The sequence below is a fragment of the Rhinolophus sinicus genome, linkage group LG10 (genome assembly GCF_036562045.2).
Source record: "Rhinolophus sinicus isolate RSC01 linkage group LG10, ASM3656204v1, whole genome shotgun sequence".
NCBI lineage: Eukaryota > Metazoa > Chordata > Mammalia > Chiroptera > Rhinolophidae > Rhinolophus > Rhinolophus sinicus.
The window spans coordinates 56,114,910-56,132,397 of NC_133759.1; the positions used below are offsets into that span (position 1 = coordinate 56,114,910).

Sequence of the window (17,488 nt, forward strand, 5' to 3'; positions counted from 1 at the left end):
ATTTAAACCATTGCAAGGCCCAGTACACAGAAAACCTTTTCAGTCATATTGAGAAAGGAATTACCATTAAGAAGATGATACATGAGGCATGGAAATAGAGGGCACAACTTCCTTTTTCTGACTTTGTAACTGACTTACAATGTGGGGGCGATTTACTGGAACTGCATTTCTATGAGTAATTTGGGTATAATAAGCCTGACGCATTCTGAGTGTATCATTAGGACAAATAATATATTTCACAGAAAGAAAATGTTATAGAGAGCCATTGTGTTTTGCTTTTTTTCATTTTTTCTTTTAATATGGTCTCATCAGATAAGGTGTCATTGAAAAATACTAGGGCTATAGCAAGATTTACCAGTTAAGGTATTTTATTTTCTTATTCCCCTGGAAAGTGGCAGGAAACAGTTTGATTATTTTTTTAAATTCCTGACAATAATGAAATCAATATGTCATGAAGCCCATAGCTTGTCAGGGAATAATGAACTTGTTACATAATCAAATGCCAAATGGCATCCTTGGTTTTAATTCAGAAGAACATAATTTCAGATAAGTCAGCACAATATTGGGCTGTTAACTCAAATTGCCTTTCTTTTCAGCAAAATTACTTACATTTCTCTAGTCTTCAACCCTCAGGGCATGCTTTCTTTAGGGGGTAACTTACACTGTACTAATGTACGGAGAGAGACAATCATTTTGGAGTATATCTTCTCAAGAAATACGTCAAGATTCCTTACATCAAATTTCCCAAAGTAATTTGCATACCATCTTCCCAATTTTTGCCACTTCCGCATACCAGCACAAGATAATTTGATGATTTTTTTTTATCATATCTGAGTACCACCTGTGCTAATCTTTACTTAATATATTTTATTTAAATGAATTCACTTTTTAAATGTTAATATATTTCTTTAAAAAGGAGAACATGTCACTGCTGCAAAAGACAAAGCAGCACCACCACCCATGAATGGAAAATAACACAAACTACAATCTGCTATTATCCTTTATACTTATTTGTTCGTTTGTTTATTGCCTATATCCTTTACTAGGATGTAGGCTTCACGAGGCCAATGTTGTTCACGTCTGTAGCCCCAGCACTAGTTGGACACAAGTAGAACATTCCAGGTACGCTTACTGCTGAGGGAATGCAAGTGCCTACCCTTCCCATCATTTCTTACATGTCAATTCCAAAGGAGACTTTCAGGAAAGACATTCTGTTTCCATTTAAACTATTTCAAGGACCAGCACACAGAGAACACTTTTGGTTAAACGCAATCTAAACAATGCCAGTAAATTCTAACAGGTCTTTCCTGCAGAAGGCTCTGAGCCCGAAGCCTGTGGAGTGATAAAGATTGACTAGAGCCAAATCAAAACACTGCCCTTGACTTGATCAGCAGAACCGGAAAAATAAAAGGAAAAGTAGCAACTTCCTTGTCACATGACTTGGTGCTACTCAATGCCATGTCTTGGTAATAGCTGACATAATCTCTGTTATCATCAGAGTATTAGTGACACCCTTTGTAAAACACTGCCTCATGGCAAGAAAAGACCTGGGCTCTATTTCAAAGGAGCTGGGCACATATATTAGGGTTCTTGAATCCACAAATATTACCCTTCTACGTTCCCATGCCTTCTTGAGGTTGGTCACCTAAAAACACGATTTCAGTTTACTTCAGCCTCAGCACCAATATATTGGCAGAAACAATATATTGCAAATGGAGGCAATATTTGAAAACATAAATATAAATCTTGAAAATTTATGATCCTATATTCTCCTGGCTTTCCACATTCAAAACCCCGAAGAGGAGGACAATAGAATTGACAGGAGATATATACACTGCTTGAAAATAACCCACATGTAGCAAAGAGATTGATAAAACAAAGAATGAGTGGGGGCTACACACACATATACACACCATTTTTTCCAAGCAAAATGTATAGTTAACTGATGAACACAGCATTCTGATATGCAACTGATCCAGAACGACCATGCCAGGCAGGACCCTGGTTCTAAGTGAAGAGATGACACTGATAAAGGAGGTGATGGAAAGTGTGGAAACTCTACTACTAAGTTTGAACAACACAGACCAGCATTTCCAATGGATGCTAATAGGTGTTAGCTACTAAGTTTGGGGAACTCATGGGGAAACAAATTTATTTACTGTTGGAAATCTTCAAAGCCTTTAAAATGCCGATGTGCACTGTGAGGAACTCATAAAGAGATGGAGACGGAGTGTTTTGTATTTCCCAACCTTCCCTGACCGAGGCATCACTCTCCCTGCCCTTGTTTTTCTTAGAGTATTCTACACATTAAAGTTCTAAAAACAGTCTTGGACAAACTGAGTTGTGTAACATACTCCTGGATTTGTGACTGTACTTGAAAGGAAAAGGCCAAATGCCTTACAGAGACGTGGTAAGATAAGGTGTTAGTGTTCCCGTTATTGGGTAAAATACTTGGGAGCAGCAACAATAGAATTTATGAGTAATAAATAGAACAGGTTTGAATGGAATTTTAGTTTTAGAATGTATAAATAAAGTGTGGGTGTCAGCTGGCTGTAAGAACAGCCAATGACAAGATTCAGAAAGTGAATAGGGCAGAAAAAAGGCTAAATTTGTCAGATGAACAAAGTAATTAGGACAGATGAAAGATAACCCTCAAAAGGACACATTTTGGGATAATCAAAATCAAGTAGCAGAGAAGACAGTTGGAGATTACTCATGGGATAAACTGTAAGTAGAAGAGGGGAGGAAAGGAGAAGAAACAGAAGCTTCAAAGAAAAGAAATGATGGAGGGAGGAAGGAAATGTACGTGCACGAACAAGCTCATGTATCCTGCCAGATAAAACTGGTGGCAGAGGAAAACTACCAGCACTGAACTATAACAAAGAAACAGATAAAGAAGAGAATCAGGAAAAGAATTGTGGGTTTAAAAGGAAGATGAGTAGAGGTTATAGGGAGAATTTATATACAAAGGATAAAGGAAGAGACAGAAAGAAATAAGAGCATTGGTAGATTTCAAACTCTGGGTATATCTTTTTGGGATACTATAGAAATAGTAAATACAGAGGGTGCCAACAAAATGTATACACATTTTAAAAAAGGAAAAAATACTATTAAAATTGCAATACCCCATATGTACTTATAACAAAAGATGAACACAGGTACAGTTTTTTGGCACCCCCGGTATGGGGAACTCGTACCACTTACACTCTCATGTCAGACATTATAAGTTAATCATGACACTATTTTCCTCTGAATACAGATTTGACTTCAGAACCCTTCTCAACACAACACTCTAGGTAGGCACTGCCAACTTATCTGACTTGATGTTCGTCATGAAACTTGCATTCCTAGTGTATTGAAAAAACAACCAGCCAGCCAACCAACCAACCAATGAACCAGCCTTCTATGGGGTCGTGGTAATACCCACTCACTGAATAAAGAAGAATTAAAAAATTATACTCTGGCCAGAAAAGCAAAATGTTTCAGTATGAAATGTTTATTCATATGGACATAATAATGCACATATATGGATATGAATAAATCTGTATGTGGAATATGAGTATTTAAAGTAGGTAGACCCAAGTAGTCCATATTTGTAATCTGAAACGCTTTCAGACATTCACAAGCACATGAAATTCAGCTCATCATTTACCCTGGCAACTGAAACCTTTAAACCCAATAAAATGATATAAATTGCATTCTGAGTTAAACTAACACATATAAAACAGCAGCCTGTTAGAATAATCAGAGCTTTTTCCTTTCTTATCTACCTTGTAACACCATATTGGGCTCAACATCGTAAAAGGTTGGCAGGAACACCAAATAGGTTTTTCTTCCCCCATACACGGCACATTTTTTTTAAAGCACAAAGAAGTGATGCAGCAGCATAGAATAGCATTGATAATGATCAGGCCATGGTGACAGCTGGAGAAAAATGTGGGATTTTATCCATGATAGTAAAAAAGGAACTGCATTTATTTTCAGTTTGAAACTAAGTTTAAAAAAAGGGAGGAAGGCTGGTGTGTGACAAGCTGCACTGGTTTCCATTTTCTCCTGCAGACATTCATTAATTTCACCCAGCGTCTGAGCATCTGAGACCTTGCCAAGTCATGCCAAGAACCACTCGAAGGCATACAATGCCCGCACGTTTTCTCTAGTCTGGGAACCATTCAGTGCTTTCTTTGAACTATTTTATTTGAACATCCTGGTAAGTTATTCATGTTCTGCTAAATAGCTCATAATGCTGTGGGGGAGGAGAGGCAGTGAGCTGCTGTCGGGAGTGACCCTTTTTATGAGTTTCTTATGAATCAACAACAATAAAAAAAGATTCTCATTAGTCTAAGCTTCATTGAGATAGGCGAGAAAGAATGAGAGGCAGTGGTTAGGGAAAGAAGAGAGCAGTGCTCTCAGGAATCCTTGAGGCCCAAGAGTCTATCGACCCAAGTGAATTAATCATCATCACTCCTGTGAACCATTGCAATAGAATCCCAACTGCTCTTCTGCATCAAACTCTGGCTCCCGGCACTGCAGCCAGTGTGCTCTTTTGAAAATACACATCTAATCATAGATCCCCATGCTTTCTTCTCCATGGCTTAACGAGGCCCTTTGTAGTGAGGCCCTTTCCTGCCTCACTGGCAGCTTAGGGCATAACTTGGTTTCTGATCTCTAGCCCTGCTGGCCTTCTTTCAATTCCGCCTTGCCACAGGGCCTTTGCACAAGCTGACTCTGCCTGGAATGCTCTTTCCACTCCTACTGTCCTTGCTCAACTTTTATAACACTAGTCCAAATGTCTTTTAACTCCTACAGAAATCCTGCTGTGTGACTCTGTTCCCACAAACTGGTTCAGGTCCCCCTGCTATCTCCTCTCAAAGCACACTTTCGTTTTCAGCATTTATGACTATTGTCACGACTAATTATATATTTATATGACATATATATATATATATATATATATATATATATATGTTTATATGAATTATATAATTATATGACTAATTATATGTTTGTGTGGCTATTTTTCTGATGCCAACTGTCACCCGTAAGCTGTGCAGGTCTATAACTGACTGTTTTCCTTTCCACTGTGCAACAGTAGCTTGTACACACAGTGAGCATTTGACAAACACGTACTGACCTAATGAATAATGTATTATGTCTAATGTAACAGACTGCTTGCTGATTTATTTATAACTGTGGCACACAAAGAAAGGTTTGGAAAAAAATATTGCTTATACCATAAACCAAATATTATTTAGAAAATATAATAAAACCAATTTATATCAGACTCTCCTGCACACCACACCATAAGATGGAAGCTGTGACTCTAAGGTGAATACATAAAACCTCTTGTTTCTTTAACTTCCTTCTGTTCTTGGCTTTAAAGGAATCAGAATCCTTGTTATGATTACCAAAGAAAAACATAATCGAGTTATCTTGTTTGAAAAATAAACCAAGTATACGTCTTCTTGAACCTTCTGGGAAGGCAGACCTTTAACTCGGAGTTGGCCAAAGTGGAGCCAATGAGAGCAAACCTGCAGAAGACGAACTATGGAGAAACGTGACTTACGTTGGTTTCGAAGCCTCGGCCTGGTCAGTCTGTAGTTTCTCTCCTCCTTCCACCTCCATCGTACAGTATACGATGCGATTTGGAGCCAAGGATTTGAGGCCTTGGACTTCCATGATCACGACCTGGAAACCGAATCACACACAGTGGAGGTTATTGCCAAAACCCATAGGCAGAATCATCCATAGGAAAATACTTACATGAGAAGTTACAGAAGAAACCAACAGGTACCTGATGGCGTCTACTGGGTTTCTACCAGCCGTGTTGGGACCAGTCTAGCATGAAGATGTCATTTTTTTACAGTGTAGCTTATAGCCTCACAGATGGAAAACAGGTTCCCTAACTCATGGGGGCCAGACAAGTAATATGAAATGAGTTACTCTTTTCTGTGTGAGACATATAGGATCAGTTTTCATTTCCAAAAAGACTTGGGCTGTCTCTTATTTCTTTAAAAATAGTCTGGATTTTAATTCAGCACTTGGCAAAAACATAGGCCCCTGAATTTACTTTTCCCTTTATAATAAGATAAGTGACGATGCAAGTGCAAAGATGGTGGGCAAGGAGCATTCAGCATTAGACTCGGAGATCACTAGGGTGTAGTGAAGACTGGGGCAAACTTGAGAGCACAGGCTCTAATGAAATGGAGCAGTGGCTACTTAGTTACAGCCCATTGTTGCCTTGTCTTTCCCAGTTCATAGTTGGCAGATACTCTAATTTTTCCTACCAGAACATGGAAATCTGAATCAGAATCAAAGTCAGAAATCTGATTTTAAAATTTTGTCAATAGTCCAAAAAGGGAGACATAGAATACTCAAACTTTGTGCAGGCCAACATTATTGGGTCAAAACAAAAATATGTCTGCATCTGCATATTCTGTTTTAGACCGAAGGAAAATGCTGGTGTCTTGATGGACCAAGACTGTACTTCCCACCACTACCCTCAAACTCCATTTCATCACCTGCTTTTCTCATATTCAGTGGTATGCCGTCATTTATTGGGGGGCGGGGGGGGTGGAAATGAGTGGAGGGCAGAGATACTGATTTAAAAATCTGAAGCAAATGACATATATCAGAGATCTAGAATGAGATCTATAATGTATTTTTTTTTTTTAAATCACTCAATGGTACCCCATGCTAGGGAGTGGCATTACACAAGGAGAAGGATGTGGGTGGGCAAAAAGGTACACTTCTTTAATGGGCGGGATTCAAGGAAGTACAATAGAGCTGCACTGAACCAGGACTCACAAGCCACAGTTTTGCTGCTTAACAGCCATTGGTTCTCAAACAGTGTGACTCGGAATCTCCTGGAGGGCTTGCTGGGCTCCACCCCCAGTTTCTGATAAGTAGGTCTGGGGTGGGGTCCTAGAGTTTGAATTTTTAACAATTTCCCTGAAGATGCTGATGCTATGCTGATGATCCAGGAGCCATACTTTGAGAATCATTATACGTCTCATGTGACGTTGAGCAAATGACTTGGCCTTGAAATCACTTTATTTTTCTTTCAAACTTCCTGAGCCTCAGTTTCCTCATCTGTAAAGTGGATAATGATATATGTGTCCTATTTCTCACTGTGTGTGTGACATTTGATCCACACACACACACACACACACACACACACACACACAGAGGGTGCCAAAAAAATGTACATGTTTTAAGAAAGGAAAAAACTGTATTAAAATTATACTGATGGAAACCACTTTGAGCACCTCTTATAATTGCAGAAGTCAAATGTGACTTGTATTCATCTTTTGTTATTGTTATATATTTAGTATCACAATTTGAATACAGTTTTTTCCTTTCTTAAAATGTGTATACGTTTTTCTGGTACCCTCTGTGTGTGTGTGTGTGTGTGTGTGTGTGTGTGTGTGTGTGTATAATTGAAAAATTTTAAACTGAAAGGAACCATAGAAATGAAAAACAATGGGAGGAACAGAGGAAAGAACACACTTTTTGGACTTTAAACGATCTGAGTTCAAATCCCGAATCTGTATCTTCACTACCTGTGTAATCATTTGCAAGTTCCTTAACCTCTCTGAGGCTTCTTTTCACATCGGCAAATGCCTCCAAAGAGTGCTGTGAGGATTCCCTAGTTAATGATGACAGAGCACCTGGGCCGCAGCAGCATTCTGCGAATACCTATTGTTTTCATCAGAGCACCTCCCCCTGCCCACAGCCATGCCCAGCTGGCATCCTGAACCTTAGTTCTCTGGCCGCAGTTCACTGCTCTCATGTGTCCCTTCCAGCCATGCAATTCTATAATTACACAGACTATGTCTCCTACCAATCCGAAAATTCAAACCCACTGCGCTGATGAGATGACAGTCTCTCTCCCTCTTCTTGCTTCCCCTTTCCACGTCCCCCAAAACACGTCCCCAAGTAAATGTACAATGTTTTTTGCTGGCAGTTTTGGTATAATGTTCAATTTAGTGTTCTAATTAAAAAGTATCTGGGAACCCTGGGGCATTTCATTCTGTACTTGTACTTACAAGTTAAAGCCTGTTTTAATCATGTACATATGTGGGTATGATTGGGGTCTGGCCCACACCTAAATTTCAGACAATCAGCTGTATAATATTGAGTACTGATACAGAATTAGAAAATTACAGATTTAAAAGCTTCATGAAAATCAATAAACAAACCACTTCTCCCCCTGCTTCTGTAGAAAGAAAAGAGGCAGTAGGGAATAAATTACCACCTCTAATTGGCAATAATCAAATTCAAAAACACCTAAGAAAAAGCGTTCAGTGCCTCAGGTGTCAGGATTAAAAAAGAAAGAAAGTTTCTGTGAAATTACACTGATCATTTTTTTCACGTTCCAAGTGCTCTATATTTAATTGAACACTGCCTCTTTTGACTGCAAAATATGTGTTGAAAATACTGTCATATGGCTATCTCAACCGAAACTGAGCGAGCACAAATTACCTGCAGCTCATTCACAGCAAGCCTGAATGATGGTCTAGAAAACGAAGTCTGCCTTTACAAATTCTAATCACATCTACAGAAATTTGATCTATTCTCTTGTTCTCCCAAAACTAGGGTCATCATAAAATCCGTGTGGAGTTTTGAACTTCAATAAGTTATGAATGGTTCTCTAACTTAGGAATACATAAGTACCTGGGTAGCTCATGAAAATGCACATTTCTGGCCTGTACTCTCCTAGAGATTCTTTTTTCCTATAACTTTATTGAGGCATATTTTACATGTCATGTAATTAACCTGTTTTAAGTGTACAATACAGTGGTTTTTGTAAATGTACTAAGCTGTGCAATCATCATCATAAATTAGTTTTAGGACATTTTTTATCTTCCTCCAAAAGGTCCACCCCTTGCCTCAGTAAACACAAATCTACTTTCTGTTTCTGGAGAGTCACCTTTTCCGGACATTTCATATCAATGGAATCAAACAATATGTGGTCTCTTGTGTCTGGTTTCTTTCACTGAGGGTAATGTTTTTGAGGTTCAATAAATCAAAGCACATATCAGTAGTTTCTTTCTTTTCATTGCTGACTTATGTGGATGTACCACATTTTGCCCATTCACCAGTTGATACACATTTAGATTGTTTCCATTTTTGGCTATTGTGAATGATGCTGCTATGAACATTTGTGAGCAAATCTTCGTGAGACATGAGTTTTCATTTCTCTGGGGTAGATATCAAAGAGTGGCGTTGCTGGAACACACAGTAATTTTATGTTTAGCTTTCTGAGAAAACACCAAACTATTTTCCAAAGTGACTGCTGTGTTTTAAATTTCCACCCCCTAGAGATTTTGGTGACTAGGACAGGGTGGTGTCAGGGCTCCGCATATCGAACCTGCTTCCCAAGGTGATTCTAATGAAGCTAGATTGCAACTACTCCTTAAATTCTACCTATGAAAAAAAACTTCTGAGTAGAAGTTAGAGAAATGCATTGACATATTGAGCATTCTACCCCAATTCTAGACCAAATGGGTTTTTTCTTTGGGTTATGAGATAAATAAAAAATGCTCCACCACAAGAGTGTCTCTACGCTATAACCAACAGGAGAGATGACAGGAAAGAAAATTTACAACTCACCATGAAATGATGCTAGATTTCTCCTCTCATAACTTCAACATAGGTTGCCCTAAATCTAAACTTTCTAAATTGCATAGGTCTTTACAAAAAAATCCTTGCTCACTGTTTTAAAACAGGAAAAGGAATGCAAGGTTAAATTTAGTAGGTGGTTCTTAAGACTGCATTTTCTTGAGAAAAGCATGGGCTCCTGGAGATGGGGAATCACTTGCTGATTAGCTGACCTGTGCTTAGCAAACTGTTATTTCAGTAACTGCCCCTGGGGTGTAAGGAGGAAAACAAGCTGATTTTAATGCGTCTAATCACCAATGTTCTGCTTGCTGTGCCAGGAAACTTTCAAGGGTTTAGAGCTTTTTACCTCCAAGGAGAAAGACAGCACGACGTCGGACTTGGAGAGCTGGTTCTCACTCTCCTCGCCCATGTCGATGATGGAAGCATTGTGGCTGCGCTTGAGCTTCTGAAGCTTGAACTCGCCACCTTTGGACACTGGCATGCTCTCCAAGTTGGCCATGAGCAGGTTGACAGAGGACTTCAGCTCCTCAATGTACATGTTTTCCATTTCTTTGGATACGAACTTGGGAAATTTGCGTTCCTGGCAAAACAAAAGAAAAACATGAGCAGAGGAGTAAATAGAGACCTGACTTACATAGAAGGTTTGCATCTTGGAACCCAGAGTTGGGAACGTGGCCCATACACTGTGTGGCACCATGCTAGCAAAATGTTCAGCCTAGTGGAGTGGACAGCTGCCTGCCTTCCAGTTCTTGATAGTCCCTACCGGGTAACAAGCATTCATAAACATATAGTAAGGAAGAGTCAATTGTTTTATTATAGTTCTATTTGTTTTCTCCAGCAAGTCTGATTTATGGAAAGAAAAATGGGGTGATATTTTTCAAATCTGATTTTAGTTAAAACAGTGTTTCTCTTTAGCAAAATGCAGTCAGTCGTTTCTAAGTTATGGAGACAGAAAGACACCCTATTTCTGGATATCTATTGAGATTTTCTCACTTGAATAATTCAAAAGGAGCTCATTTGAGAAGTTTCAAACATAGCTGGTGGCTATTTCTAAAAAGAATAACTACTGTTTTCAAGAAAAATTGAAAAAAAAATAAATTAATGAAAAAGTTCATTAAAATTCTTTAGAAAAGAAGTTAAATCAATTCAGTATCAGAACTGACCTGTTTTCTCACTGCATTGCATATGAATTCCATTGTAATGGCAACATGTTTTAGCTGTGCTATTTGTTTCTTCATGCCTCTAAGTCGTCTAGGATCCTTCAATATACTTTGGATTGATCCCCTTCTCAAATAATCATTTCCTAATTGAAACATGAGCTTGTCCTCCCCAGGCCCACTCCATAACTGATCAGGTAAGGGGCAAGCAAAATCAGTTTGACTTTTTCTTTTCTTTTTTTTTTTTTTTTTTGCGAATGACAGAAAAATCTAATTTAAACTAGATTAAACAATGAAAAGAATTTATTGGCTTGAAAATGTCCTGGGGTAGCCCAGCTTCAGGTAAGGCTGGAATCAGCACTCAAATAATATCACCACAATTGAGTGAGTTTTGCCTCCAAATCTTGGTTTGGGTTCCTCTGGGGTGGCTCCATTCTCAGTCTTGTTTCACTCAATGTCACAAAAAGTTGCTAAATAACTGAACCTCAAAACAGCATATCAAACTATCTAAAGGAAGAGAGAATTTCTCCTCTTGTAATGACCATGGAAAATGGAGAGATTCTTAATCAAAGAATTCTCACCCAACGTCTGTACATATATTGAGCCAGTTTCTAAGGCCAGGAACAGGTTGTGTTGAATTGCTTAGGTATGAGTCATATCCTCCATCCCTGTGGCTGGGGGTAGAACTCTACCTAGAGCACATGAATTGCTTTGCCAATTCTGGGTGGCAAAAAATAATGTATATAGTACATGGGCACCTGGCTCAAAGTCAACCAGCTAATTCTATTAAGTGGCCAGCAATCAACCAGAATTATTTTCTCAGACAATTGAACTAAGAGATACTGAGATTGAATTCAGTGGTGGAGCTGAAACAGTAAGATCATGTAGACTCATGGGTGGCTGCCATACTGAACCAAGTGAAAGCAGAATAAGACCCTTGACAAAGAAGAGAAAAAAAGATGTAGAGAGATAGACAGAAAAGGAGGAAGGCAGAGACTGAGAGGAGAGAGGAAGGGAGGGAAGGAGGGCAGGAGGGAAGAGAAGAGGAAGGAATAAACTATCTAGAGTCACAGGAAAAGAGCTTTGACTTTTATTGGTTTTCTAATTCCCACAAAGCCTAGTTATTACTTTCGTATTCTGGATCCTTGAGGTCTTATTTTTCATATAATAATTCTCCCTACTAACTACTTAGCTAGAAGGGCAGCTCCTCTTTGCCACCATAGAGCTTCACTCAGATTCACATAGTGGGTCTTCTATGTAGAGCTTGGAAATGCCTCTGTGTTATGCCAGTCTTTTTCCTACTCAGAGACCATCATAAGTGCTTCCCGTTCCTCCTGCCTCCCTATGTAATCCTCAGCCATCTTGTCACCTTCCATATTTCAGCCTCAAAGCTTCACTTCCCTAGGTTGGGTCCTTTATTGTACTTTCTTGTAATTCTTAGCACATCTTCTTGGTAACATTTATTATAATTAATTAATAAATGATAAAATGTATTTGTTTAATGTCTGTCTTTTCTGTTGGGCCATGAGGCAGGACCATACCTATTTTGATACTTGTGCTGAATTCCTGATATCTGCAATAATGTTTGCCACATAGTAAATATTCAATATGTAGGAGTTGAGTGAATGAATGATGGCTTGACAAAAGGTCCTTGTTAAATATCAATGTCGCTAAAAGCCATTGGTGAGCAGGAGGTGAAGAGCTAATAAATTAAGTTCTGGAAGAACACTGAGATTCTTTTTCATGTAAATGAGTATGGGAGTCTGAAATCCACCCAGCAGCCTTAGAGTACCAATTCCTTCTGCAACCTCTTGGTATAATCATGTCCTGCTTTGCGGCTGGGCTCAGCCCACTGTGTGGTGCTTTCTAAACACACTGCGGGTGAATGTGAGGGCAGAAGCAGGATGGATGCTTCTGACATGAGATGATAGGCTGATGAGCTCGACAGGAGCTAGGAATGATTCAATGCAAGAGTCATGTTCTCTAAAACTTCTGCAAGTGGGCTTGATTTTTAATTATTCTTAGACTTAGTCAGGGGACAACTGTCCCTCAAAATTATGGGTACCCTTGTGTAAAGGGTCATGGAAATGTGAGAACTTGGCTAATGGGTCATCATCACTTGGAAACATTTATGGCCATCAATACTATACCTGGTACAGTACTAGGTATAGGAGGATCATTATGTCAGGATGTGGACTATTCTCCTGGAGCTTATAGCTAGTGGTGAGAAGGCCCTACAAGGAAACATCAAGGTTGATGTAACGGAAGTCTATGAGATGTGAACTCTTCCTGAGAGAATTAGGGTGGCTTTTCAGAGGCGGTAACATGGGCTGTGAATGTGATGGATGAAAAGTTTGCCACCAACATGAGCTGGCTGAGACAGGGCCACTGATATTTTCTTCTTTCTATGGAAAATATAACAGGCAACCATGCATCCAAGAAGATCTACATAACTGTACATGGTCACAGAATATTTCTCCATATCGTTTTGAACATGGTACTTCTTGAGAGTAAGGGAAAAATGAGATAGGTTAATTCATGATTGCAGAGTGGTCTCCAAGGCCATGATAAAGGCTACCACACAGCAAAGGTCGTTACACTGACCTATCGCTTTCCTCCTCTTATTGGAGCCCAAACCTCATAACTACGTGGGATTCTTGGGGAGCTGGGTAAGTGGTATCTCTCATCTTCACTGGAAGCTCCTGGCCTTGCAGTTGCCAAGGAGACAGTGAGAAAAACTATCATGTCTATGAAGTGGGTTCTTTCCTGCTAATCATCCTTGAGATACCTACTCATCTTCAGGAATCACTCAAAGCCTTTACCTCTACAGTCTTTCTTTTTTTTTTTTTCTTACATTTTTTTCAATTAGTTTGACATTCAATATTATTGTATATTAGTTTAAAGTGTACACCATAGTGGTTAGACATTTACATAATTTACAAAGTAATCCCTCTGACTAATACCCACCTGGCACTATACGTAGTTATTACAATATTATTGACTATATTCCCTATGCTGTACTTTATATCCCATAGACTATTTCATAATTACCAATTTGTATTTCTTAATCCCTTCCCCTTTTCCCACTCACCCCTCCGAAGCCCTCTCCCACCTCGCAACCATCAGTTTATTCTCTGTATCTATTTAAACTCTCCAGTTTCAAGCACTGGAAGAATACCCAGTAGCTACAGACAATATCACTCTGGCCCAGAATTAGCATCCACCAAACTTTATGTAGCAGAATATTGGAAAAATTCAAAGAATTATCACTCCTTCCAGAAGTTGGACAGTTCCTAACAACATCATAAAAAGAGACTCATAAAACTGAAGTCTGCAAGGGAAAACAAGGCCATTTTTCTGCCCTGAGTACTTAAACCTTGAGAAGAAATAGCATTCTGTCAATCTAAGCTGAGGTTCTTGAGGGGAGTTTTTAGCAGCGGGCCCATTACAAACACATTTTAAAGCTGAAGTTGTGCCAAAATAAGGAAAATATAGTCGTCCATCTCGATTGCTACGTTCCCAAGCATAAAAGCAAATTAGCCCTGACAAAAAGATTGTTTTTTTCATACTGCTTTATGAAAGACACGGCATACGGGTGGGCAAAGTCTTCCAAAGAAAATCTTTGCTGGCCGTTTATTTTTGTTTTGGGCTGATAACATTCCTCAGTGGGGATGTCCTCCCAAGGACAATTCCTACCAGGGTTGTTTATGCTTGGTCACACTGAAGGATTTTTGGAACATCTTGAAAAATAGCATTTGAAAGTGCTAACAGCTCTGTCAGCCATTTGCTTTGCTTTTCTGTCTTTGCATTTTTACCCACAGAGGATGAAATGGGTACATGTAAAAGCTTATAAGGGTACCCCTACTCAGATAGAGGATCCTTACACTCGAAAGGCTCAAATGACATATACTAGTGGACAATCAGAAGGAAGGAGGTGGCAGAACACTTCCTGGACATTGGAGCTCACCAACAGCATTGCAATAATTTGGTCCAATCTCTCAAGTGGCTCCTATCATGTGTCAGGTAGTATGGTTGTTACTGGGGATGAATGAGCCATCAGATTGGTAATGGGATGGGGGACCATGATGAAAGCAACCAATTAGACACCATGTGACACATGAAGTAACAGAAGCATGTACAGGGTACAAAGGGCACCAAGGAACCGTATCCAGCCCACGTTAGCAAAATAGACTCTACTTTGAATCCTGGGTCTGCCACTTACTAGCTGTGTGACTTTAGACAGGTTTTTTAATCTGTCTGAAATTGTATTTCTACATTTGAACTGAGAATAATGAACCTCTAGAGTAAGAGATAATAACCAACATTAATACTTTTGACCACTGACTGTGTGCATGTATGTGTGTATAATGTATATGTATACCTATATGTATACATATACACATGCACTAATACCAATACATGTACACATATGCATACACATATATACATATAGACACATACACATATCCATACTCATATACACACACACATATGCATATATATGCATGCATACGTCCACATCCATATCCATATACATCAGGCACCAACTACCCCCGCACCGCTAACAATCCGATACCAATGAGGGTGACTATAGTAAAGACCATGATGCCAGTTGGCATTTACTGAGTCTTAACTGTGCACTGGGCACTAGTCTAAGCAGTTTACACGCTGTACCTCATTTAATCTCTCCAACAACCCATTGAGGCTAGTGCTATTATTTATTACCATTTTCTGCAGGAAAATGAAGCATAGAAATTAAATCAATAATTAGTAGAATTGCATTTGAAACCCAGAACCCATGTCCTTAGCTACCATATAATAGGGCAGAACCATCTGTCCCCAAATGGTAACAGAGCCGAGTTAAACCATATTAGGCTTCTCAGCACCCTCTATGCATCACGTCATTTCACAGGGCTGGTGACAGATAGTCTTCCACAGCAGTGACCGCTCCACTCTCACCAGTCCACGTGGACTGGTGTAACCAGTCAATAGGATGGCGGGCATCGGGTAAAGTATAGGAAATGATGGACGAGGGCCGGGCAGTTGGGCAAGAGGAAGGTCTTGGTAGTAATTTGTCAAAATCAGCATCACAGAAAGTTAGAAGGCATTTTGGGCGCAGGTATAGTTTCTGGATTGGCTTCTTTACTCAAATCTGTCTTTAATTGTCTTGGTCTTACTTCCTCAGCTTTTATGAATTGGATGGACTTTCCTTCACTTGAATGAACTTCAGAGAACCTCTTTGGCATTTAGATTTTTCCTTGAACTCAGATTTCCCTGGTTTCTTAGCTACCGGAGGAAGGCCTGAGTCAGGGAGGTGCTCTCCACACACATTCTTTCAGGCAAAGAAAATGAACTAAACACCTCCCGTGTGTGGGGACACGGTACTACTTCATGGCACAGGGTGGACGCCAGGTGCTACAAAATTAATTTACAGGCTGAGGGGGAGCAGCATTCTCTGGTAGGAAGGGAATCCATTTCCACTTTATTTTTGGCAATGTATGAAGCAGAACTTTTTTATCCGGGAAATATTTGGATATTATTTTGCTCCTGGGGGCATAGTTTCATCCATGTTTGCAACAGGACCGTGGCATGAGATGGGAATTTCACTCTGCAGAAAACAGGGGTCTAAATGGCAATTTCACATTTAAATGATAGCTTGAAAAACAAATGGTGTTTCACTGCCAGACCTCTGCCACTAATACTACAAAAGCTATATTATTTGTCTTATCTAATTAGCTCAAGAATTTTTGAATTTTACCTTAAAACGTGGCCAAGAGAACTGGCAACTATCACAGCAGCACTAATGCGACAAACTGCCTGTTTAAGCTCCAATGTCAACTTCTGATCACACAATTTAAATAACTTAGACTTAATTCATGGGTGAAATTTGGGGACACAGTAATATCAACATGAGAGGATTTGAGAAAATGTTTGAACAGGGATTAAGAAGTCTTGTCTACCAGATTAAAAAAAAAAAACGCGTTCAGATTTCCTCATGGAGCTTTTAAGACAGCATGTCTGATATCCACAGCAGGGACTCATGCAGCCCTCTCTGTCTGATGGCTTGTGGGATATTGGTGTGAATTAACAGATTACAGTGTTAGGACTGTGGGTAGAGGAAAGCCACTGTGTACTTTCCTCCGTCTCTCCAAGAAGAAAGGACAAACGCAGGCCTTTCACAAGTGTGTGATGATGAAAATGCTGCAGGCAGAACCACTAGGGGTTACAACCTCTTTTCCGGATTTCAAGGGAATCAAAGTAGAAAGGATTCAGAATTCCAGGAGCCAGTTTTGCCTGATGCTGTTGCTTCATTTGGCCTGCTGGATAAACTGAAGAGACTACAGAACAAATTTCAGTCAAAGAAAGAAAGCAGCTCCCTTGAGGGGCAGCCATCAGGGAGAGAGGACCTGGAGCAGTCCTCTCCCAGCGTAACTTTCTATCTGTCATCTGACTACTCAAAAAAAAAAAAAAAAAAGAGCATGAAACTTAGAATTAGAGCACCCAGCTTTCTACTTACCAGCTGAGTGAACTTGAGCACATCACTTAAACTTTTTGATGTGCCTACATTGGGGAGAATTACTGTAACTATCAGGATTGTTTGTCATATAGGTCTAAAGGAACTCTCCAGTTTAGATGGAATCACACAGCCTGCCACATTTAACAAAAGGTCTGATTAGCAGAGAGGAGCGGTCAGGATGAGGTAGGTAAAG

General features: G+C 39.5%; 1 protein-coding gene across 20 annotated transcripts in view; it reads right to left on the minus strand.

Moving 5' to 3' along the window:
* Positions 1 to 17,488, minus strand: part of CADPS (calcium dependent secretion activator) — a 463,055-nt gene that overhangs the window by 228,504 nt on the left and 217,063 nt on the right. For all 20 annotated transcript variants that reach the window (XM_074313221.1, XM_074313220.1, XM_074313225.1 and 17 more), the window contains exons 5-6: positions 9,968 to 10,201; positions 5,564 to 5,685 (exon numbers count right to left, since the gene is read on the minus strand). In XM_074313221.1, coding sequence (XP_074169322.1) covers positions 5,564 to 5,685; positions 9,968 to 10,201 — 356 coding nt within the window. The remainder of the gene's footprint in view (positions 1 to 5,563; positions 5,686 to 9,967; positions 10,202 to 17,488) is intronic.